Source organism: Aulonocara sp. 'chitande type north' Nkhata Bay, linkage group LG16 (assembly GCF_057382095.1).
Source record: "Aulonocara sp. 'chitande type north' Nkhata Bay isolate Kocher_YH1m ecotype deep benthic linkage group LG16, A_spYH_male_GT1.1, whole genome shotgun sequence".
NCBI lineage: Eukaryota > Metazoa > Chordata > Actinopteri > Cichliformes > Cichlidae > Aulonocara > Aulonocara sp. 'chitande type north' Nkhata Bay.
The window spans coordinates 37,064,008-37,088,401 of record NC_141359.1 but is presented as its reverse complement, the minus strand read 5'-3'; the positions used below and the strand labels follow the sequence as shown (position 1 = coordinate 37,088,401).

General features: G+C 39.7%; 1 protein-coding gene across 6 annotated transcripts in view; it reads right to left on the bottom strand.

Annotated features, from left to right (window-relative positions):
- The window catches only part of slc39a10 (solute carrier family 39 member 10), a 35,618-nt gene extending 11,471 nt beyond the window's left edge, over positions 1–24,147 (bottom strand). The window contains exons 1-4 of one of the 6 annotated variants that reach the window (XM_086266411.1): positions 24,015–24,147; positions 11,080–11,158; positions 6,351–7,559; positions 5,279–5,456 (exon numbers count right to left, since the gene is read on the bottom strand). In XM_086266411.1, coding sequence (XP_086122537.1) covers positions 5,279–5,456; positions 6,351–7,538 — 1,366 coding nt within the window. In that variant the 5' untranslated portion in view covers positions 7,539–7,559; positions 11,080–11,158; positions 24,015–24,147. Of the gene's footprint in view, positions 1–5,278; positions 5,457–6,350; positions 7,560–9,962; positions 10,051–11,079; positions 11,159–11,609; positions 13,166–18,022; positions 18,076–18,826; positions 19,406–24,014 lie in introns of those variants that run through there. The other 5 variants (XM_086266412.1, XM_086266416.1, XM_086266413.1 and 2 more) reach the window with 5 other exon arrangements.
- Between the last annotated feature and the right edge of the window lie 247 nt (positions 24,148–24,394).

The following is a 24,394-nucleotide window of genomic DNA, read 5'->3' as shown; positions in this document are numbered from 1 at the left end:
AGATGCTAGCCAAAAGTGAACCTTTGGGATTTAAGAATCAGTCTGTGCATCATCCTGGTATTTTGGGGCATTTTAGGTATTAGTAACTGTATAATTGTTACAAACAAGAAACCCTCTATTAGTCTCTGTAAAGCACTTTGAATCACCTTGTTGTTGAATTGTGCTATACAAATAACTTGCCTTGCCTTTATAATCACAACGGTGAGATTGATGGCCAAACCCTGATTGTTTGTTGCCAGCAGTTTTAGAAGCGTGACAGTAGAATTATACGAGTTATTCACAGCTCAGACAACATGTTTATAAGAGCGCTCTACCTCTTGAAGCAGCAGACTACAGCTATTAGTCTCTTCAGAGCCGCTTTACTGATTCCACACATTACAAAGAGCGGCTCATCGTGAGACAAAACAGTCAATCTGTATTCAAATCTCTTCGCTAACACTCACCTTATTGTTTTTATTATAACCACCATTTTCAATGTACATTATATAAGTGAAGTTTTACAGATGAATGCTTTTCTATTTGTTGCTATCATGCGGAACAACGTGTAACCCTGAGAGGCAACTGTACATCAGCCAGACAGTCCATCGCCACATCACCGCAGGTCCTTCACACTCACGCAGCTCATCTCCCTCTCTATCTCATTACCTTTATGCAGCTGTGGTTGTGTGGGCGGGTGTATGTATGTGTGTGTGCTTAGGCGTAGACATGGAGGTGGGCAGGGGGTTGCAGCAGGGCAATTTAAAGGCGGTGATAAGGGAACAGAGGAGAGAACGAAAGAGACCAACTTCTCTCCAATTACGCATCTCCTGTGAGCCACGGCTCAGAAAAATGGCCCCCGGTGTCGCTTAGGCTCTCCTAATTGGCACGGCGCAAAAAAAAAAGAAAAAAAAAAGAGGGGAGGGGAGTGGGGACCAGAAAGAAGTGAACTGCAAATTTTCCGAGCTCCCCCGCGGATGCCGGCAGGAGGTAAATGAGAGGCAGCTCTGCAGCTTGTGGTGACGTCTATGGTTGAATCTTGGTGCACCATTTCTGAAAATCTAGCGCCTCTAGTTTTGCACTAATGAGGAGCCGTTGCTGCCCTTTTGACTTGTTTGTGCAGTCCTCCTCGTCATCGTTACGGTTTTAAAAAATTATTATTATTATTAATGTTTTCAGGGGCGGCACACTTTGGCCTGAAGCCCGTATGGCACAGGTTTCTCCAGGAGGAAGTGTGTGCTTAACAATTAAGGCACTTTGGGAATTTCTCCAACCTCACAGCTGAACTTCAGTCCCTTTTGTCTAATTCTGTCCCCGCTGTAAACCTATCAAGTGTAAATCTGTCTTCAGTCACAAAAGCCACTCCTCTAATTAAAAGTAAATCTTATGACCCAAAGTCACTGTGATGTCTAATTTGCAGCATGTACACAAAAACAAACACACTTACACAGCAGGGGGGGGGGGGGGGGGGGGGGGGGGTCACACAAAACATGAGAACTCACAAACTGAGACAGAACTCATTATGCTTTTCCCTAATTTTCTGTCATACACAAACCATTATAATGCTGGATGTTCATATTAGACTTGGCCAAAGTTTCACATAATGAGGTCAGTCTATAGACTAATCCCACCAAGCCAAAAGACTCCGGCTGCTCAATTACAGCAGAAATCATAACTACAGTTATTTTCCACAAATAATAACTATCTTCAACTGTTTAATTTAACACCATGCAGCAGTAGCTACACTTGACCGAGATGAACACCATGTCTTAAGAGACCAACACGGAGACAGACAGAGTTAATAATCCTTCCACAGGTTCACCAATGGTAATTCTGGAGTTGCACTAAACAGCAAGTAAGTCTGAGCTTTCAGGACGCCGCTGTAAAGGAAGAAGGTGGGTGTGATTTCTATAGAAACGCTGAGCTTTGCTGTGAAAATTCATGGGAAAAAGTCTCATTGTCCCCTGGTTTGACTCACAGCTAGCTGCACACAGTGTTCCTGTTGTTAGCCAAAGTCTGAGGACAACTAGTTTTATTAAGACTGAGCTTGTAGTTCATAGTTTGACTTAATACCACAACTACAAAGAGATGCTGCTGCTGCTGATGTTTCTCAGGAGTTTCTGATCCTTGGAGGTTAAAGTTCTGAATTTTTTTCCAGCCTAACCTTGAAAAGTGGCGTGATATCAGTCCTTGACTAAATCGAATACCTACATTTTTTTTCCTTATGTTTTTCTTGTAAATTTAGTGTTTTAATCTAGAGATTTTTTCTCATTATTATCCCCCTTCACACCTTCTCTTTGCACGGGACAGACACTCTGAAATAACTTAAAGGGAGGCTGGAGATGAACTCACACTGAACTTACAGAGGATGAGCTACACCGAGGCCCATTATAAGTTAAAGAAAGATTATTTTTAAACATGAATCATGCAAAGCTACTCTAGCAGAAACCAAGAAAACAAATACAGAGCTGGAAACGAGCATAAGGTCCCCTTTAACTGCCACAACGTGATTAGACTGATTATTACACAAGTTTACAAAATACTGTAATTCCAGATGGCTTTGTGCAATCTATTCTGAGATTTACATGCTGAGCCCACCAATATAAACACATTAATGTACCGTAAAGCGTAAATTCAAAGAAACCCAAAGATGTGCAGTCTGTCTTGTATTTTTGGTTTGCAGTAGCTGAGATTACTGCTCCTCCTTTGATTTGTAAGAAAGGTTTTATAGCTTCGAGTTTTATTTCACGACCTGTAACTCATTAACTTTTAAACGCTATGATTTTATAATTTGCATTCCCATAAACCTGGAAACATTGTAAGGTCTCAGAGCAGGACTTAATACTGACCTTCTGACTTTATAGCTCCGCTTTTGTCCTCTTTCGGTTTTCAGATTTTCTTTTTTTGAATATTATTGATTGGAGGATGTGATCAGAATACAAACTGAGAGATGAAAGCTCACTGAAAGAAAGAAGTAGTTGGGCACTCAAAGGGACACAAACGGTCCTTCTTTGCTCTATTTAGAAAAGACAAAAAAGGACCACTTGTTCACTGCCATGGCAACTGAAATAATTTAATAAGGAGAAGAGACAGATGGAAAGCTCCAAACACAGACTGTGAGTGCTGCAGTTAGGTGTGTGAATAGCCCAGAAATGTCCTGTATTAAGATGACTGCAAGAAGGCCAACTGTAGCACATTAATGGGGTGATTCCACTATGACCTCCATCCTAATCAGCTCCTGATGCTCACGGTGAATTATGGTAGCCTTTTCATATAGACAAAACTGTAAACTTGCTTATAAAGTTTTGTGTTTCACATATTTTTCTTTTTTCTGTTTAAAACAAAATCACTACTTTTAAGTCAGTTTAGTTTCACTTTGTTTACAATTTCAGTTTTTAGCGCTCAAAGTCACAGATTTCCTAGTCTCAGTAAACACACCAAAGCTGCCACCCTCTGTGTGTTGAAGACTTAAACTAAAGACGTCCACAGATACATGTTTACATGGAGTCTATGCTTGATCTATAGTTCAGTTAACTCAAACATTTCCCAAACGTTTTGCTTTTTCTTTAGTTAACTATATAAAAAAAAAGCCCTGAACCACAGTTGAGATTCACAGTGGTTCCACAAACTACACACTGAGCAGAAGCTCATGAGGTCAGGGTCATGCCTACAGCAGCAGACGCCATAAAAAACGTCTTGAGTGGTTTTAGAGGAACATTTCCGTCTTGAACAAAGGTTAGTGTGAGACAACCTTGCAGCAGGTTTGATATAAAAGAACAAAGTACATGTTTAGCAGTAAGCAGGAAAAAGCCTCCTGGACAATGACGACATCGCTCACTGCTTTAAGTGACTCGAGTCTCAAATTTCTCCAAGTCTACATTATTAGCGAGAACTGATGTTACGCCTTCCTTCAGCTGTAAATAAAACTCATGTTGTGTAAATACATGAAGCAATTTGAGCATAAGAAGCACTCTTCAACGACTGCTCTGGCTTCCAATACTCAGTTCTTCTTTTTTGTTAATGTCGCTGCTCAAACTGCTCTCCTGTGTCTCCTCTGCAGCTCTGCACAGCAGAAGGATGCCGCAGAGGTATGGTTACACAAAAATCACATTTTCATTTCCAAAACCTCGATCTTGGAGTCACGTTTGAGCGCACAAACACAAAACTGTTTTATTTATTTATTTGAATTAAAACTTTTCAAATTGTCAAAGTTGCCAAAATGAAATGAATGACTGTAAAGAAGGCAAGACGTCACCAGTTTAATGTTAAGTATATTATAAATTAAATGTGATCAACTCTACTCCAGATTAGTCTTAATATTGATTAAGAAAAACGCTATATACACCCACCGGCTGCTTCATTTGTCCCACCTTGTCAATGTGACAGGAGTGGCATCTCATACGGTCTTCTGCCGCTGCTGTCACCTTTCTGCTTCACAGTTTGCCGTGTTGTGAGTCAAACCAGAGCAGAGACGCTCTTCTGCATTGCAACAAGTGGTTGTTTGTATTGCTGTTGCATTCAAATCAGCTCAAAGCAGTTTAGCTAGAAGTAAAAACGTTCTTTTCCTTTTTTAAAGTATTTTATATATTATACTAAATATTTTAACATTTATATTTAATGTTTCTTATATTTTTTTTAACATTTTTATTTATAACTCTCTGTTTTGGGTCCAGTTTGGCACACATTGCCCTGTCCCCTTGCTATCAGGCTCTGAAAATTAAAATAAAATAAAATCAGTAAAAGATAGCGGCAGTACCAGGAAATAGAAGTCTCAATATAAAATACGGCTTAACCATTTTAAAGAAACATTATATATTTTGCAGATCTTCCACTCTTCCCTAAGAGAGGAGCTCCAGGTTACGTAAAGACAGCATTACATTAATGTTTTATGATGGGAGTCCCTGTGGTTTTACACTTATGAAGAAAGCAGTTTCCTATGGCCGATGGCATCAGACAAAAACCCTGACTTACAGTGTGCTTTGTTAACCACATTTTTTAATGTTTCACTGTGACTTTTTCCTCCATTCCAATTTCTTACCATCATATTCAGTGTCTCAACAATTTCATAATAGTAGATGCTTTTTAGTCCACCTTCCGTGACTGCTTAGCTTGCTGGTCTCACACCAAGTATCCAAAACAAGGATAAAACACTGGCTTCAGCTGCATTTTGTCATCCAAAAGAATGAAATGAAAATAAAATGAGCACCGTGGACTGAACTAAGCAGCTGACACTCATTGAAATTAATATTTCTCCTTGCTATGTGGTTTTTTTTTCCAAGCAGATCAATGAGTTTGCTCTTACCAGAACTGGCAGGCTCAAAGGCTTCCTGCTCCACATCCATCTGCTCGTAATGGAGGATGCAGACCCGCCTGTCTATTTGGTAGAGCAAGGCGGGACACAGATACGCAAACTGGCGGGGGGAGATGAGCGAGTCGGGATTGAGGCCGTAGTAGGTGAGGAGCTGAGTGAGGTTCAAACACTGGAGTGAGAAGGTGAGAACATGAAAATATAAATAAACGCAGGGAACCACTGAAAAACATTACAAATAACAGAATCACTTCTTGTAAAGTCAAATTTCACTCAAACACAATGTGAGCTGCAGCAAAAGACAGATTTTATGTTAAGGGAATTTCACTTTGGCAGTACTGACTGATCCAAACATCCACGAGGAAAGCCAACCATTCATTTAAAAATGCTGAGAGAGATTCCACACACAGAAAACCAACACGATATAATAACTTAAGCAGTAGTGCAACAACAAACACTCGACTAAGCACTGATAACTTATTAGAACAATAGCATTTAAATAAAAATCTGGTTTCTTGTGTCTGTTTATTTAATCCTTCTTGTTTTTTGTCCTTTTGTGAAAAAATACACATTTATTACAAACAAGTGGACTGTTTTCAAGGCTTTCAGATTTCCCAACACTATATTTAACTTCATCAGGGGGTTTATGTAATAGTTTTAGTTTGTCAGTCTGTTTTTTTTAACAGGATTGCTTAAAACTTTATGGACAGTGTCACATGTAAATTTGACCAGTTAATTGTTTTGATGTTCCCAAGAAGATCAAAATCTAGTCCAGATTCAAATATCCTGCTGGATCCATGGGCTCAATTAATGTATGACTTTGATGTTATTTTTAGAGTTTGCAGGAGTAACAGATCAATAAAATAAAAAAAAAAAAAATGGCACAGGCTACCAATCAGAAAATAGTGGGTTAAAGATGGGGGAAAGGAAGCTTCAACTACTTGTTTGACACAGCGGAGGAGCTCAGAATGACGCAAAACTATCACAAAAGTTAAAAAAGCAAATTGGAAACCACAACAGGTGCATTTAATAAAAAAAGAAAAAAACAAATAAAAAATAATCTTACCTCCTCATGCTGATGGGTTAATCCACCTGGATGACCAGCTGGCATGGAGACTGGCAGAGTGGGCACGGGAAGTGCCCCCGGTGCCTCTCTCTTATCTTTATGAGAGTGGCTGTGACCATGTGTGTGGTTATGGTCATGAGTGTTGTCATGGTCGTGGTCATCAGATGCAGGTGTGTGAGAAGATGTGGTTTTGTCTCGCCCTCGCTGTCCTCTGACTCTTCCCGGTTTCCAGGGTTTCTTGGGTCGGTTTTCTGTCGGGGTGGGCTGCAGCCTCTGGGGCACCTGAGATGGCTCCAGCTTTTCCTGGTCGAGGTGAGTGCCGCCTATGTCTGTGTGCACTTCATGAATATGATTGTAGTCATGTTCATGATCACTGTGGTTGCTGTGGTCGTGATCAGGGTGAGGCTGAGAAGACAGGTCCCTGTGGTTGACCTGCTGGTGTTTGTGCTCTTCATCATGTGTGTGATTGTTGTGGTCGCCAAAGTCGTGTGTGTCATGTTGATGGTCATTCTCCTCTACCTTAGTGTGATTGTGATCTTGTTCATGGTCATGTTCGTGATCATGTTCGTGATCATGTTCGTGATCATGTTCGTGATCATGTTCGTGATCATGTTCGTGATCTGTCGGTCCAGCAGTGGTTTGGCTGCACCGAGTGGGAGCTCCTTCTGTGTGTGGATGCTGAGAGTCTTGTTTTTGGTGTGGACGCATCTGTGTGGTGTGACTGTGCCGGTGGCCCTGGCCGTGGCTGTGGCCAGCGTTAGTGGATGAATGTCCGTGCAGCATATCCAACACCTCGAGGTGGGCTACATGGTCATGGCCCAGATCCTCATGATCCAAACCTACAACCTTCACTTCTCCCAATCCCAAGCTAAACAACAGACTCTGAAAGCCCTTGAAATCTAGCCGGTCTTCCTGGCCATAGCGCCTGAAAAGCTGCTGGATGTAGAAGCGCTGTTCCTCCTCAAGAGCATCCCCAGCGTGCCCACTCTTGGACCCTGGGGACTCTGTGACCCCTCTCACGTATGGAGCCTCAGAAATCTGCAGGTCGCTGTGAGCGCTGTCATGATCATTGTGGTGATGCCCATCGTGCTGATGGTGGTGTCCTCCTTCATGGCAGTGGCTGCACTGATGAAAGAGGAACGTGAGCACACACAGGAAACAGAACTTGGTGTGCATGTGGACTCTCATTGTCCCCTCAATTCTCGTCACCTGCAATAAATAAATAAATGGATAAATAAGTAAAAGAATAAGACCGTGACAAAAGCACTGAACTGATCTAAAGCCTGGATTCCTGTTGTACTGGCCTGTTACAGCGTCAGGCTCCCATGGAGCTAATGCATACTTCTATGGTACACTGTAATGTAAATTCTCCATAGATGGGTCTGCGTGGTCTCACAAACTAAGCAGACATGTGGACATCAACTCATGGACACAAGGGGAAGTGTAATCTAGCCTTTTTAGTCCCAAGTAAAACTTCACAATTAATCTTTTCTTTTAAGATAATCAGCACCATTGAGACTATGCTGATTAGTGCATCAGCAAATCAATCTACGAGAACAAATAAAGGCCTTTTATTTAGCTTGTAAAAGTGTAATGTATTTTGCATCTGTTTGTTTTCCTTTGTTCTTTGAAACGTATGATAAGTTTGTAGTGCAGTAAAAATCATTTTAAAAATAATGTTGTTATTTCACTTCTTGAAACCCATTTTAATATACTTGATATAATTTTGAGTCTAATGAGTTTTAATTTGTATTAATTTATGTGGTTACACAACATGTTTGATCATAAGTTTAAAAAAAAAAAAAAAATCATACTTATTCATTTGGAATATTATTTTTTGCAGTGAGGATATATTTCCTCATTGTCACCAAATCACAGTGAGGATCCGAATCTTGATTTATTCATCTTTTACAAAATATGTATTTATATGCAAACAAAACTTATTTAGTTAGTTTCCTGTTACTGTTTCCCTTGATTTGTTTCTTTGGATAGCAGCTTTGATTAAACAGTCAACGATGATTAAATCACCTCAATGAGACTGGTTACAGTCAACAAACAACACACATTAATTATGGTCTGTCCTTAGGTAAGAACAAATAAAAACGGACACAGTTACAGTTTCACAGTGAAACTATACTTTCTTGCAATCTTTTTCAAAATGTGGCAATGCAACAAGGAATAATAAAATCTTCCAGAATAAAAGCAAACAACCAAATGTTATTGGTCTATGTTACATACGGGAACACCATATAAAATAAGTAAATAAATAATACAAACACGAGCCACTAGTATCAGATTACACAATCCTGAGATCATTAAAATCTGTGATCGATATCAGGCCTACTAACACAATAACACACTGACATCCTCCAGTTTAAAAGTTCACATACAATGTTAGACACACACAAAAAGATGCGAGATAAAAAGCTGGCACACCACAGATAAAAAGACGATTCAAAGCTGCTACCTCCAGCTTAGAATAACAGATCTAATGACTAAATCACAAAGCCTTCTGGAGCATAAATTTGTGTAACAAATTGCTTGTTTTCCCCCTACTTTAAAATGCCTGAAGCAGCAGTATCATTCCAGTCAAATGATCCTCATAAGGTCTCTCGTGAAGCCCGTGGGTGGGTGATGCGAGAGAGGAGGGGTGGAGAGAAATAAAGAGAGGTCATATGAGGAATACTGCTGGATAATGGTGCGATGGCACACAGAAGAGACCAGACAAATGTGTGTAATCGCTCCTCCACACACTTCAGCTTGTTAGTAAAGTTTATAGAGGATTTACAGCATGCACATCATGAGGGAATAGATCTGTGTTGTGCAGACCACAAATACTGTTGTAGACAAAGAAGATGATAGATCCTTCTCACAGCTGTCAAGGCTACTAACAACAGACTGCACACCGTAGGCATGTGTGAGAACCACAAACAAAGAACATCACAATTTAACCGCATTGATTTCTTTCTGGATATCCACAAAACAGCAAGAAATATCAAAATAGAAACTCAAAGGAAAGGAAACAGATCTGTGCACAAAAACTTTCCTTGGTTAAGAGTATAAGGAGAATCTATCCAATGACAATATTTTATCTTAGGATGATGCATAGTTTTCCTTCCTATAAGATAAAAATATCTCCTTACATGCGTAACACAGGAGTCATACCCACAACAAAAAAAGCCTTTTAAATCTATGCACCCAACCAGTGACGCCTTCTGATACAAATATATTTCCACTCAAATTTATAACAAAAGGAAAATTCTAGAAGAAGCCAATCAACATAAAATCAAAGCCCTATTCATTCATCAGTGCCTTGATCACTGTCCAGACAGCATCAGTAGCTTATCAGCCAAAGACTATTAGCTCATAATGGAGTTTAGAATCAGTGTGTTACAGACTTTTGCAATATAATGCCATTTTTTGTTTTAAATGAACACCATAATTGTTGCTCTCTGCACCAATTACAGTAAACACACCCAAACCTCTACAAACACATTTAAACCGCATTCAAGCAAACACCTTCAAAAGGTGGTTAAACATTTCAAAACCACAAAAAAAAATTCAGTTACTTAATCCCAGCTTCACTCTGAAACTAAAATCAAGCCAACTTACCACAGTGTGCTCTTGAATGAATGGTGTGTGAAATTTGAATGAGGGCGTTCTGACTCAAGGTTGCAGTAGTTAAGTGTGGTTAGAAGCATACTTCGCCGCTGCCGGCAAGACGGTGTTTATAAACATGAGACAGCAGTGACCTATGAACCTAACAGCAGATAGGTCTTGCTTTGCCCCAACCTATTTTTAAGAGCACACCCTCTCAGCAGCAACAGAGCCTGCAATGTCTCCTGACTGGAGTCTTTGTTGTGCTTGGCCTTTATTGGAAACAACAGAATCTCTATCGAGTGCTACAGTTTAATTGTGTGTTACAAAAGCTAATGTAAAACGTAAGCAAGACAAATCAATTTTAAGGGATATTTTTTCCTCTCTGGAATTTTTATGTTCACATATACATGAATTTAATATAAAATTGATTTCACTGAGCGGTCAGAGAACTGTTTAATCGCAGTTGTTTCAGTACATGTTAAGAAAATAATCCTATTATCACCAGTGTTTCCCACACACACACTTTACTTCGGTGGGCTGCTGAGGTGTATAAACAGGTGCCTATGTACCTTGTTTGGCAACTCATATTAGAAATCTATCTATTCCTGTCTGAGAGAACAGAACCAATCAGACAATCCTCTAAATTTGTGTTTAAAGCCCCAGCTGTCATGTTGTCCCTACAGGCTGTCTTGCTAGCCAAGCTACTGTTGTGGGAATCCTTGATATCATTCAGCTGCTTTCCCAGAGAGGACATTGTCCCACGCTGGGATGAACTCCAACACTGTCTTGTACTGCAGCTGGTCGGTAGATCCACTATGAGCTAGATCCACTAACAGAATCTGAAGCAACCGACACCAGTTTAAGCTCAAACACAGAAAGTATGTTGTATGAATGATTTGCAGAGGGGAAAATAAAAACAGACTTGTTACCCACCAAACAGATCTCTGCCTTTCAGCACAGGTAAGTCACTCTTTGCCTTAAACTAAATGTAGACTACGTGTTCACAAGGCAATTTTGAGCCAAGAAAAACCCTGACACATTTCCCCACATCCCCAACACAGTCACACACAGAACCTGAATCTGTGGGAAATCTGATTACACAGCACACTGCAGTAAGTTTTTCACTCACCAAACACTTCTTTGCCTGCTTGGCCCCCAGTCTTGGTGTAATTAAATGGGGGTGTAACAACTCTTCTGAAACTTGCACCCTGAAAAAAAAAAAAAAAAAAAAAAAGGGAGGCAGAGAAGTGAGAATCAGTCTTTCGCATAAAGAAAAGGTGATGAAGCATTATGGCAGTAACAAGCTCAACAACATCTAGGCGTAGCTACATGGTGGAGGGTCTCCACTTTGATGACCTAAGGATTTCCTGGTCCTGCTGGCTTCATCAGCTGTTGACCTTCAGCTTGCACTGAAATGGTTCATGGCCCAGTGTGAAGCAGCGGTAATGAAAATCAGCACGACCATATCTCTACTATGTTTCTTAGGTGGAAAAGAGTGGAGTGTCCAATCATAGTCTGGGACAAGTCAATGCCCCAAGTATCTCAGGGTCTAGTTCATGAGTAAGACAGAATGGAGTGTGAGAGTGACAGACTAATAGGTGCAGCTATATTGATATGTTGCGGTGGAGAAAAAGCTGAGTGTAAAACCTTTTCATTTACCGGTAAATCTGGGTTTGTACCCTCACCCATGATCATGAACTCTGGGAGAATGAGGTTCCAGATACAAGCTGCAGAATTAGTTTCCTTCTAAGGTTTGCTGGTCAGGGTTGCTAGATCTGCTGATCCTCCACCTGAAAAGGAGCCAGTGGAGTTTGTCCACCTCTTCCAGACGGCCCACCATCTAGGCAGATGGGCAAGAAGAGGTGGCCAGGATGAGGGAAGTCTAGGCTTCTCTGCTTGGACTGCTGTTGCAAATTGCCTCTATCATTCAGATAAGTGGTAAACAATGGAAGGATGGGTGGAAAAAATCAGACTTCATGGACATATCTTCTGGGTCTGAAAAGGAAAGTGTAGCCCAGTGGCAAACAGATGGAATTAGAGACTGTTTATTGTAATTATTATTAAAGGTGTTTTATTCTGTTCAGTTAAAAACACTCATGATTGGAGAGAGACTCTAAAGAAAAAATCCAAATTATTTTGTATGGAATTGCATTATTTGTTTATTTTTGTTTCTCAAAGGTTATTTGTTGACCTGGATACAAATGCAGTCCAACCAATGGGATTGTATGTCCCGCCTTGTTTTTTTCATGTTTTGTTGCGCTGCTAAGGCTGTTTAGACCACACGCGCCATAGCTGTACCTGTGGGGAAAACGTGGTAGCTGTTGAAACAGCGAAGCTGTTGGTGTCTGCTTGATTAGCCGCCAGATTTGGATAGCCGAAGCTAGTTTTATGAATACGAAGTGCTTTGCACTGGTGAGTAACGAAACTGTTATAGCCGCTGATCGGCATCCTGAAATGTTAATGTTGTTCGCTTCAAAAAACAAACGCTAATGGTGACGGTACTATGCAAGTAGCTAGCAAGTGTGCTAGTAGCTAGCGAGTGTGCTAAACGCTCACTCCCGTTGTTCAGCGTTAGTTGAGAACTTATTAGCTGTTGTTAGGTTAAGGAAAAAAACAGTATGTCTATCTGTTGTATTGAAATGTTTTGTGTTACTTTTTATTCATCACTGTTGTTACTTGACCGTGAGCAGAGTATATTGAGTTTGCTGCTTTTAATGAGCAGTGTGAATTGCTTTAATGATTGGCGATAGCTACATTGCCATGTAATGAAAACGTTTAGAATTTGATTAGTTGTACAACATTAGAAATGGAAACACATTTTGTTCATGCTTTATACTTTAAAACAGAAGTGTTGTTAGTTAAGTGTGAACAATGTTCATTTGAAGTAATTCTGACCTCACTCTTAGGTCAGGTTTTTTGAGTTGGAGAAAGGAGCCGAGACTCCCCGGAGAACTTTGGATTACAGACTTTGTGGAAATCCGCAGAAGAGGAATAATTTTCCATTGCAATGGATGGCGAGCCACAGCCCATTTGGAATTGAATCTTGAAGTCTGGTTGCCTGAACTGTGGTAGGACAAAACAGTGCAAACCATACATCGATCGTGGACTGAACTCACACCAATAACTCACCAGATCACCAAACATGCCTGATCTGGATCCTATTGACACTTTAAAAGACCCGGGTCTAACGTTCTTTTCTTTTTTTATTTTGGGTATCTGTGCGCGCACACACAATTTTGGTTGTTATTGTAAATGCAATACAGTGCACAAATTTCAAATACAGTTGAACTATTGCTTCATCATTTGCAGTTGTGTTTTCATTGTGGTTACCCATCCTCTGGGCTCCTGTCGTTCCTGAAATCTTCTGATTTGCCCATTGTTTATATATTTTGTTACATACTGGTTACAAAAGCCCAGCTGAAAATGGCTTAAACCCAAATACCTGCAGGGAGTGACTTTCCTTGCCAAACGACGTACTAGAAATGTGTTTACTGAGATCATAGAATAAGGTAACTGGAGATTAGTTATATATAAGCTTCAAAAGAACAGCTCATGGACTCGATGGGGGGGAGCTTTCAAATTTCAGTGATATTCATAGACAAATTCATTTTGTAGACTTTGGTCTTCAGAAGGAGACACAAAGCCAGCCTGCAGTGTGAGCCTGTAGTCTCACAGTTTCAGTGCTCATAACATCTGGTTTCAGAAAGAAAACATGACAATGGCAAAAACACTCAGCTTTTACAAACCAATGGATAACATCACAGTGATGGCCATCTTTTATATACAGTCTAATGTAACCTGCAACATCTCAGTACCTTCTGCAGGTGACCCAGACCGTTGTACTACTGCATAATCTGTACTTGATCTTGTTTCTTTAGATATTTATACTTTAGATATTAAGAATTTGGGAAAGAAATTACCTTGTCAATGTAAACCTCTAGTGGATAACCAGCACAACCTCTGGCCAATTTGCCCAAGGAACTACAACCATTATAGTGAGACAATAAGTCCAAAAATAGAGCAAGGCCACATCGAGGCAACAGAATTAGATCTTGAGTGATACATATTCCCCGAGGACGATGGTGACCAAATTTAATCTTTACACCTGAGGACAAATGGATAAATCTCACAACTAAAACAGCACACACAAAGACAGAAATGTGCATTTGCATTCTTGTTCTCAGATGGTGTGTGCGTGCATGGTGCAAGAAAGAGTGGATGCACTGTTAACTTCTTTTATTTAATAGTTTTTAGTTAACATTGCTGTTTGCACCTTCTTGTGATTGCCAGACACAGCAATAAAAAGAATAAGAAAGAAGTGTAGTTTCACCGAATGTGAATCTGAGACATTTACCAGAGAAGCGGCGAAAAGGAAATGGGTTTTTTATGTTCTCAGCTCTGGGATCACAAACAGAAGCAAAATGACCGAAAGGGAAAGGCTATCAACTCTAAGGTGACAGAAATTTAGCTTAGCCAAGGGAAGAAAATTAAATCATTACGCATCAGCGCAGTAATTTATAGTACCCATAATCACCAATTAAAACTTAGCCACTGAAAGCCATTTAGTGTTTACTAACTGCACATATTAGCACCACCTGTATTAATTACCCGTTTTGACTACACTGTACAATATTAGGCTTGACCTGACCAAGAAAATGGTCTGAAATCTGACTCCGTTTATATGGTGGAAATGTATTTTTGTTTTTCTATAAATGTTAATAAATCTGACATCAGAACATGCCAAGAACACCACCATGTGCCCTGACCTTTAGAAAAAAAAACAAAACAAAAAAAACAAAAAACATGGCTGCATCTAGGGCTGTGCGATATGAAAAAAAAATCTCATATCCCGATATTAAGACATCTATCGTCCCGATAACGATATAAATCACAAGAATGTAATATTTTCTGTAAATTCTGTGACTCTCGGGCAGCTCGACTTAGTGAAGTGTTTCCAGCTGGGCGGCGTACCTGGAGTCGAGTGTTTTAACCGATGCATGAAACGATACATTTTTAGACGTAAGTTGTAACGCCCGCCGTTTTCTTTGTGAGTATTTATTACACGGCGTGCTGCGGGGAAAAGCCTGTTCTAACGTTTGAATCTAAGGTTTATTTTTTAGCACCTGAAGGCTCTTTTTTGCTTCTCATCCGTAAACGCTCTGCATACCCTTTCATGTGATTCAGTTTATTTTGAAAAGTCTCAACAGGATCTTGAACTTTATTGTGAAAGGTTAATGTGGAAACTAAACCAGCGGACACGCGATGGTTTTGCCGTCGTTGTTGCTAACGACAATGCATAAAAACAGGCGCTTGTCCATCTGTAGTGTGGTTATATTAAAAATAAGACAAAGAGAGAACTTTAGGAAATTAATATAGCCACTACAGTGACCATCAAAACCATGAAAAAAATATTGCCCTAAACAGTTTATTTTACAACACCACGAAACAAACGATAGCGTAAAATGAAACTATAGACGATTTTATATCGTTATCCGATACATATCGTTATATCGAACAGCCCTAGCTGCATCTGGATATTTGTAGCTTAATCACCAGGCTGGGTGGCTTTTCTTTAGCACCTTCTGAGATAAAAGTGGTAAATGCCCAATGTGCTTACATGACCAGTATAAGGCAATACACCAAATGAAAACTGTTGAATATTAAGGCTGTTCTTCCTTCCCTGAGGACTTCAGGAACACTGAATTGTGCCATTTATGCGCCCCCAAGGAGGGGAAAGCTACAACCCAACTGTGCATCTGCAACATAAACCAGATGCTCCCATCCCCATTTTAAAAGCTTTTGACCACTGGCAGCTTTAAAGTCTCACCCTGACTTTAAAGTGTATCTAGAAATCTCTCAAAGAGATGAACAGATGAAGAAAACTAAAAAACAAAACAAAACACCACAGCTGAATTCACTGTTAGGTTCTTACGCATGTTTGTTTCATAAGAGGAGCAAACCTCTTATTCTGGTCCACCAACAGCACTCAAACCCTGAAGGGTTTTACTTAAGCACACTTCGGTTCAGAAGTCAGCTGTGTGTAATATTAGTTTAGGTGAGACTCCAAACGACAATGGTGCTATATTATATTAAAAAAGAGACACTCTGAGCATAACTACTATTGTTCTACAACACACAAAATTAGAGAACATCTATAAGGTCTAATAATAGTTTATCTGACTGACTCCTGATTCATTCTGCAAACTGGAGCTACCATATGAGTAGGAATGTGTTATCTCATTGCCAAATGACTAAGCCGTACAGCTGAAAAAGCTAGCATTATAATACTTATAAATTAATCTTTAAAAACATGTCCTCGTTTCTCCTCAAAGTTGCTGATAACTAAAGGAATGCTGTTATTTCTCTGCAGGAAAAAAAAAAGAAAAACCAACTTTGACCCGTAAGCTGGTTCATATGATTCTCACACGACCATACACATACCTCTCATCTCGGCATGAGGTCGGTGTCTGCAGGGAAACAGGAATGAAGCAAAACATAAATTCTGGTACCAAAGACATGTAAGTGAAACCTCTTGTGCTCACTGTTACAAAACAAGTATATTGGTTTGTGCCAACAAGACCAATAAAAGAAAAAATTTAATAAGAGATTTGTGAGGCTGGGAGATATATGCACATGGGTACTTTGTCACACTGCGTATTTGACTACAACTCCTTAGAAATGTAATTCTACTTAAAAAGCAATAAATGTACACATGGTTTCTCAAGTATTGCAATATTTTGAGCCCTTGAAATGTGATAAATCCCCCCAAAAGTCAGGCAGTTTTACAGACCTGTGATGGTTACATCAGAGCGGATTAAGCCTCCACTTTTTGATCCACACCAATAAGCCGGGAAGCTACATAACTAAAACCTTGAGCCAAGTGGGGAATGGGAACAACTTTTTTCTTGAGACAGGAAAAAAACAACATGTCAGAGAAGAGGGTTTTCTTAGTAAGGCCTCAGGCCCACATAAGAGGGCAGATGTCAGCTGCCACATGGACAAAACTGCCAGCAGATGGTCTGAGGAAAAAATGAAGGACCACAGTCACAGTCTGGCGTGGCAGGAGAGGAAACATATGACACACCTGAGTTTAGGTCATGCATCTCTGCAGACAATCACCAAAAACAGCAGGGAACATAATAGGTTGTGAATTGTTTTTTATCTCACACATAACTGCTGTCCTAAGCAGTCATTCAACAGTGGTGAGACATTACAGCACTGACACACAACAGCAAACTGTTACAGCCTAGCTTAACTGCCTCATAAAGCACAAGCAAGCCTACACTTTGCGGTTACAGAGGGACTACTTTCGTCAAACCGTGTACAAGCATTTACCAATGTTATTGGTAACAACAATGATAAAGGTAGTCATCTCAACAGGTGAAACCAGCAATCCTCTTATCAGAAGTAGCTATTCTGTATATGCATCATAAGAACCATCTCACCATGAGCTGCAGTGCAGGTTTCATTGCAGCAGACTCAGCACAGGTGGTAGGTGAAGACTACTACAAACTGATCCCAAGGTACTTTGTCAGCAACTGAAAAACATGGTAAATGAATGACCAAGAAATCCTTCCAAAAGCCCTTAAATGTCCATGTAAAACAAATCTGAGAAAACAAGGTTGGCACATGCCATATGGTTAAACCCCAGTATCCCACTGGGATTTGAAAATAGGTTGTCGGCTTCTGTGACACCTTCAGGTTCACATGTAAACAGACCGCAACTCCCCTTAAACTCCTTGCAGTCAGAGAGCGTGACAATGCTGTACAAGCATAAACATCTTTTCTGCACGATGCCACTGACTCACGCGTACACTGATGCTGAATTTGCTGTTTACAGCCATGGATTCTGCAGGAAAATTCAAGAAGCAGCTAAATGACACGAGGTTGCTGTGGTGAGACGCAGGTGCATGGCTGATGCTCTGTGGCCTGGAAGCGTGCTCATCACAGTGCAAAAACAGATTCAGACTGCAGTGCTGGATAGTGTACATACAAGTGAACTCAACTATCAGCAAAGGAATACACAATGCAAAAAAGACAACAAAATAAAAGAAATATAGAGTGATCCTTACCTCTGATTTAAAAGTATGCCCAAAACATTTGAACAAAGGCACAAATTCACGCCGGACAAATGCAGAATGTGGACCGCAGCACTAACATAAGTAACAGGTTGACTGTTTTGAGGCTTTTGAGTCCAGTGATTTAACTAATTTGTGCAGAGAGGCGGGGAGGCACAGAGGGGGAATGTGCGTGTCTGCGTGTCTGAGCAGTCAGGGATCGACCACCTGACCAACTACTTGGTCATAGATGTGTGAATGTGTGCATAGATGTGTAATACCAAGACATTCTGCCCATTTTATTATTTGACTTTTGATGTAAATTAGTTACTTGCAAACCTGAAATGAACCAAATGCCCCCTAACAGTGTTGTCTCATATCTGTTCATGAAAAATTAAAAAAAAACAAATAAAAGAATTTAAACTCCTGTACCTCCTGATGTCTGCACCACTGACCCAAGTCATGTCTACTCAAGTTTTTCTTACACAAGACTGAGATTAGATTAGTTATATTTATTATCATTTCACACATCTTTGTATCTGGGGCAACTGGAAGACATTAGAAACATTCAACAACAGGCTCCAAAACAGTAACTTTACTTTAGCACAACAACGCACATGTAACACACCTATCACCTTCCAAAGCACACAGGACCCACAGCACTGTGTTTTTCTCAGCACAATTTTCTTGGACACTTAAAATCTTACTGAGTCTGCAATAAAGCAGAAGGTTCAAATACTTTCTTAACAACTGCTAGTTTTAAGTCACCTAGTCAGCTAACCACAAAAGACACTTAGCTTAATTTTTTGAACATACTACCTTGTGATACTCAAGAACACACTAATCCTCGTCACTGGGCTGATGGTGAAACGAACAAATACCAGGACCTCTGTGTGGACGCTCTTCAGTTACAACATGGCAGCAGTGATACTCTGTGCGGAAGCCTTTGCAGTACTGACTTTACCACAATAAAGTATCTAAACTTTGCCCTCAGCACAGGTGTTGTTTAACTAAAGGTAGTTCAACTCCAGACAGTGAAAGTTAAAGCCACTGGAAAGACTTTATCACCCAAATCAGATTCCAAGGGTATTGTTACCTGAAGCTAAACTAGAAACTGAAATCAGGTGTTTAAAAAAAACCCGTAAATGGATAAGGAAGAAAAAAAACTAAAGCAGAATTTTGCACTTACAAACCAACTGCACTGAAACATACACTTAGCCACTCTATTGCACCGCACCATGTTCTGCATAATTTCCTGATTTAATTACAGTTAACAGGGAAGTAATGTAAGTAATTAGTAAGACTAATTTTGTGGTCAAAGTAGAAAAAAAAAATCAAGTGACAACGTTAGATTTAAATCAGTGGCTTATGGTGAAACAAGAGAACATTATGGCCAAATGCCATTTTAGTAATTACACTGCAGGACAAGCCTTACAGAAAAAAAATAGTTATAAACAACAACAAAAAAAAACAAAAAAAAAAAAACACACAGGCTACAAATAATGTACAAGCATTTATTAGAGAAAAATCACTAAAAGGAATTGTAGGGTTAGTCCCGGGCTTGTTAATCACATTAGTGTTTCCCCAGTTAGACAGTGTTGGCCTCCCTTTGGCAATTATTGCCCAGCTCTGGCACTCCAATTGTGTCAGCCAGACTTGATCCAGCCTTGGTTTTTGGTAAGTGGTGAGCAGGTCAGATGTGGCCCAAATGTCCTAGTTCATATAATACACACTCAGGACAGAAAATTTACTTTGTGATGTGACCAGTTCTTTTTTTTTTGGCGCTTGCCATCTCTGTATCCCAGTGTAATCCATAAATAAGCAACAAAACCATCTTCAAACACTTTCACATACATACCTGTTTTTTCTCCACACAGTAAGCAAACTTTAGAAGTTTAGCAAGCAAAACTGACACCAAAACACAATTTAAGCTACAGCATTCAAGCTAGTGTGCATTTGATGTGAGAGATAAATTTGGTCCCACACTCATAATGGATGAACTAAGAGGGTTCCCATCTGTACTTGCTGGAGCCAGATGGTTTTTGGTTTTTTTGTTTTGTTTTTTGGATTTTTTTTTTTGGGGGGGGGGGGGGGTTCCAGCACTGTTTCAATCATACATCTGCCTCTTAAAATTCTTCAGAACTTTTAGTGGTTCTTTAGTGCATTACAAAGCAGCACTTTTTCATTCAGCCCATTGAGCATTTAAAATGTACAATGATTCTTCTGTTTCTTATCTCAGTATCAGACAAACTTTGATTGTCAGCTGATCGTCTGACATTTGACTCTAGAGCACGCAAGTGAACAGCCCAGGGTCTTTGACTTTGTCATATGACCAAAAGACGTTTTGTGGCTTGTTCAGATGCAATTTTCCAAACCTTTGCATTGCTGTCTGCTTATTCAAAAAGAAGAGGCCTTCTCCTGAGAGCCTCTTTCCAACAAGTCATACTTGTTTTTTCTCATTGTAATGTCATGAACTTTAATGTTCAACATGCTAAGTGGGGCTTATAGAAGCTAAAATGCATGTTGCTTGCTTGTTTTTTCCCCTAGTTTTTCTGACCACTGACCTTGGGGTAAATTGGCTGGTATGTTGACTTCTGGGAAGATGGACAACTTGAATGTTTTCCAGTTGTGAATAACTTTTCTCCATGTGGAATGGTAGACTTCAAATTGTTTGGAAATGACCTTAAAACCCTTTTCGCATTGAAGGGCAGCATCAACTGCTTCTCTAAGCTCAAAACTGATGTCTTTCCTCCTCAGCAGCGTGTTAACACACCTGAACGATCCAGACCACAAAACTGCCAAAACTTCTTTTAACAAAGAATCACATTTGTATTTGCTTGGTGGCACCTGCCTGCTACTTACCCTCTTAACCCCCACAAAAGAATTTCTACTTCGTTTTCCCACATACAGCTTCTAAACCTCGGCTTATTTTGTTAAATAAATAATGGCATAGTATAAAATGTTGTTTTATTCACATGAGGTTTCTTATCTAACGAGACTTTTTGTTTTGCTGTAAAAACCTTAAAATCAAAGGCCACACTGTATTCACATGACTGCATATGGCAAAAAAAGGTTTAGTACCTAAGCTTAACAATTACAGGATAAACAGACCTGTATTGTAGAGTAATCTCAGCCTTGGTTTAAGACTGCTGGTTTACAACAACCCTTGTATTATAAACTCAAGCCCTTAAGTTTGAAAATCAGTGGTATTTGCAAACTAGAGAAAGTCTAACATAAGAAACAATTGCATTATGGGAATTACAGGATCCAACATAAGCTACTCTTATTAAGGTGTCTACACACTCTGATTTCAGCAATCTTATAAGTTCATCACAAGTTACACTGAGCAACACGAATCTAATAAACATGGACATCAACTTTGATGCAAGTACACTGTATGATGATAGCGCCCGTTATTGAATCAGGGCCAAGAACCACGGCTGTTATTTCTTTTCTATTTTCTACATCCTCTTTAGTTGGAGAACAAATTATACACACGTTTCTTCTTCGTCAGAATCTGTTTTCCTTTTTCACATTTTTTATTTCATTTCATACAGTTTCCTGTTGGTTACTAGCAGACCGGTCACGCATTATCCAAATTTCCTGGATGTCTTTGTAGGCAATGGAGCATAATCAAGAGTCCAATGAAATGTAGATAAACAGACATGATTCCACTATTTAGTCTATGAATAATGATCAGTATTGGCTAAAATAACTACGTATATAATTTCTGGGATTATAAAGGGCCACCAATGTGGTGCCACAACATTTGGGACTGCCCAAGACTCATCTAGTATGTACCTGACTTTAGGGATTAAAAGTCAGTATATCCCAGGAGCCTTTCTTTATTCTGATCCTTCTAGTCCTCCTCACTCAAAGAGTATATCTGAACAAGGAACCACACTAAAAAGAGTTATTTAATTTAATTACCTAACGAAGCAGAACGCATATGTACAGAAGTGTGGACATCTAGATGCTAACAGGTGCTGCACTTGTGAGATCTTTAACCTACTCCCTTAATTGTGGTTGGTTTGGATATGGCATGTAATGCAGTGGAACCACATTGGGGTGGGGATGTAATAAGCCAACCTTTCCAGCTTTAGCAATTCAGCCAACGGCCTTAAGTCAGACCAAAGCACACCTAAATAAATGAGTGTGTATCCTGCAGTAGCTGTTTCATCAATTTTCCACCCAAATGTTACACATATATTTTAAGCAGAGAGTAAATATGATTCAGTACATAACTACATACTTCAATGTGACTCATTGTGTTACATACACCAAATAAGGCACTGTGCTAGGAAGTATTTTTAGCCTTTCTGGTTACATAGAGATGTGAAACTCAGAGTTGCATTAAACTTCATGACATCACTTTCATAGTGCCCACATTACAACATTACATAATATTTTTAGAAGTGTTAGACTAGAAGCTATTTTGCCACAAGGACCATGACCAAGGTGAAAATCTAATAAATTTGTTGAATTTGTCTGCCTCAAACTTATTACGTTTATTCGTTTTTCTTCCCCCTTAATTTTTTTAATTTTCTATAAAGGTTAGTTTCAATTATTTTATTTAATTACTATATCATAGATGGCATTTGTCAAGTGCAAGATTTAGGGATTTCAGATTAGGTATTACAACCTTCCAAACACCACCAGCCACACACTCGGATCCTTGCCAGGTAGAACTCGCTGTGTTAAAAATAAAGAAATAAATGAATTAAATAATTAATTGATTCCCAGTAATGAACATTTTTCCCCTTTCAGGATTCCTTATAGGCAGAAATGAAATGCCAAAGTATTATTATACCAACTTAGTACACTTTAAAACTGCAACTTAATATTGAATGAACTAGGTTACAGCACTGCCGCTGGACCGAATGTAGAGGAAACACACGCACGCAATATTTTTACTCAAGCTGGCTGTTAATCAAGACGGTCAAACATGGCAGTTGCAATTGCAATAAAATCAGCACTGCAAGAAAAGTAAAGGGGGGGGGGGGGGGGCGTTTACTCCACTGCATCCATTTTAAGCTTTAGCTATTAGTTACTTTGAACATTTAGTTTTTTAAAACAAATATCCAATCGTTATAGTAGTACAGATTAACTTAAATTAGTTTTACGCGGGTCAGTAAACTCTGCTGGCAACAGGAAGAAAATAAATGTTGGACGCTGAAAAGGGGATCACTGATTCAACGAGACAGACGATGAGAAAATGAACAAATGCGCGGACATTTCACCCGGATCACTTTGACGATGCTGATTTCAATTAAGAGCTTATAAAAAGACTTTGTGGTGATGCTCAGAAATTTAGTACAATAGAGTGAATATTTATAGAGAGGGAGGGTACTGTTTGAATGCCATATTTGCATATCACCAAATGCAGTCGCTCCACAATGGCAGCTCCCCACGCATGCAGTGTTCAGCAAGGTGGGTGAAAGCCGTGTAATGTCTACAAGTTCAATAAAAATCAGAAACAGACCAGTCACACAAGTTAAACTAGGGAGAACCGTCTGCTGTTGAGGAATCGCAGTAAAATCGCCAATCACTCATCAATAAACTGATCAGAGGGAGGGCTGAAATCCGCACGTGGTTCGAATATCAGACTAAGCGTGCTACACTTCCGCGTCCTTGAGACGTGATTTCAACACGACAGCGTTAAAAGGCACAAAAATGAACACTTGAAGTAGTCGCTTATGTTCAAAACACCGGAATACCTCACAGAGGTACTATTTCAAAGCCCCTCACTTCACAGTCAGCCCGTTCTCGGAAGGCTAACGCTAGCCTGGAAAGGAAGACAACAATCCAACCAGCTAACATAAGCTAGCAGACGACTCACAGGAAATTAGCTCACAGTCTAGAAAGACCAACGATATAAAGAACGGTGTTATGTTTCGTTACAAATGTTCGCAACAGCGGCGAACAAAATCCACGAGCCGTGGATAACGCTGCCCGGGTCCATGTTGTGGGAGTGAATGATAACAAATGGGTTTTTTTATATAGTTACCTCACTCGAGTGCCGTGTGCATCTCCTCTCCGCTCGTTACCAAAAAAAAAAAAAAAAAAAGTCGTCCAGCTTTACGTGAACGCACGAGAGACCAGCTCATTCACCAACGCCTGCTGAGAACTTTACGTGGAGTTCGTGGGGGTGGTCCTTAAGTCTACGTAAAGTGCGCAGTACACCAATGAAAGCGCTGACGTTTCTTTCCGCCAAATGGTGTCTGGTCTGTCATATGACTGTCTGAGGAGTTCACGTTCTTTTTTCCCTCAAGCTGTTTGTAAACAAGAACACGGCAAATAATTAAATATTACAATTATTAACGTTACACTTAAGGGAGACGAGGCGCAAATTATAAATAGTTATTATTATCTTACTTCATAAGAAAT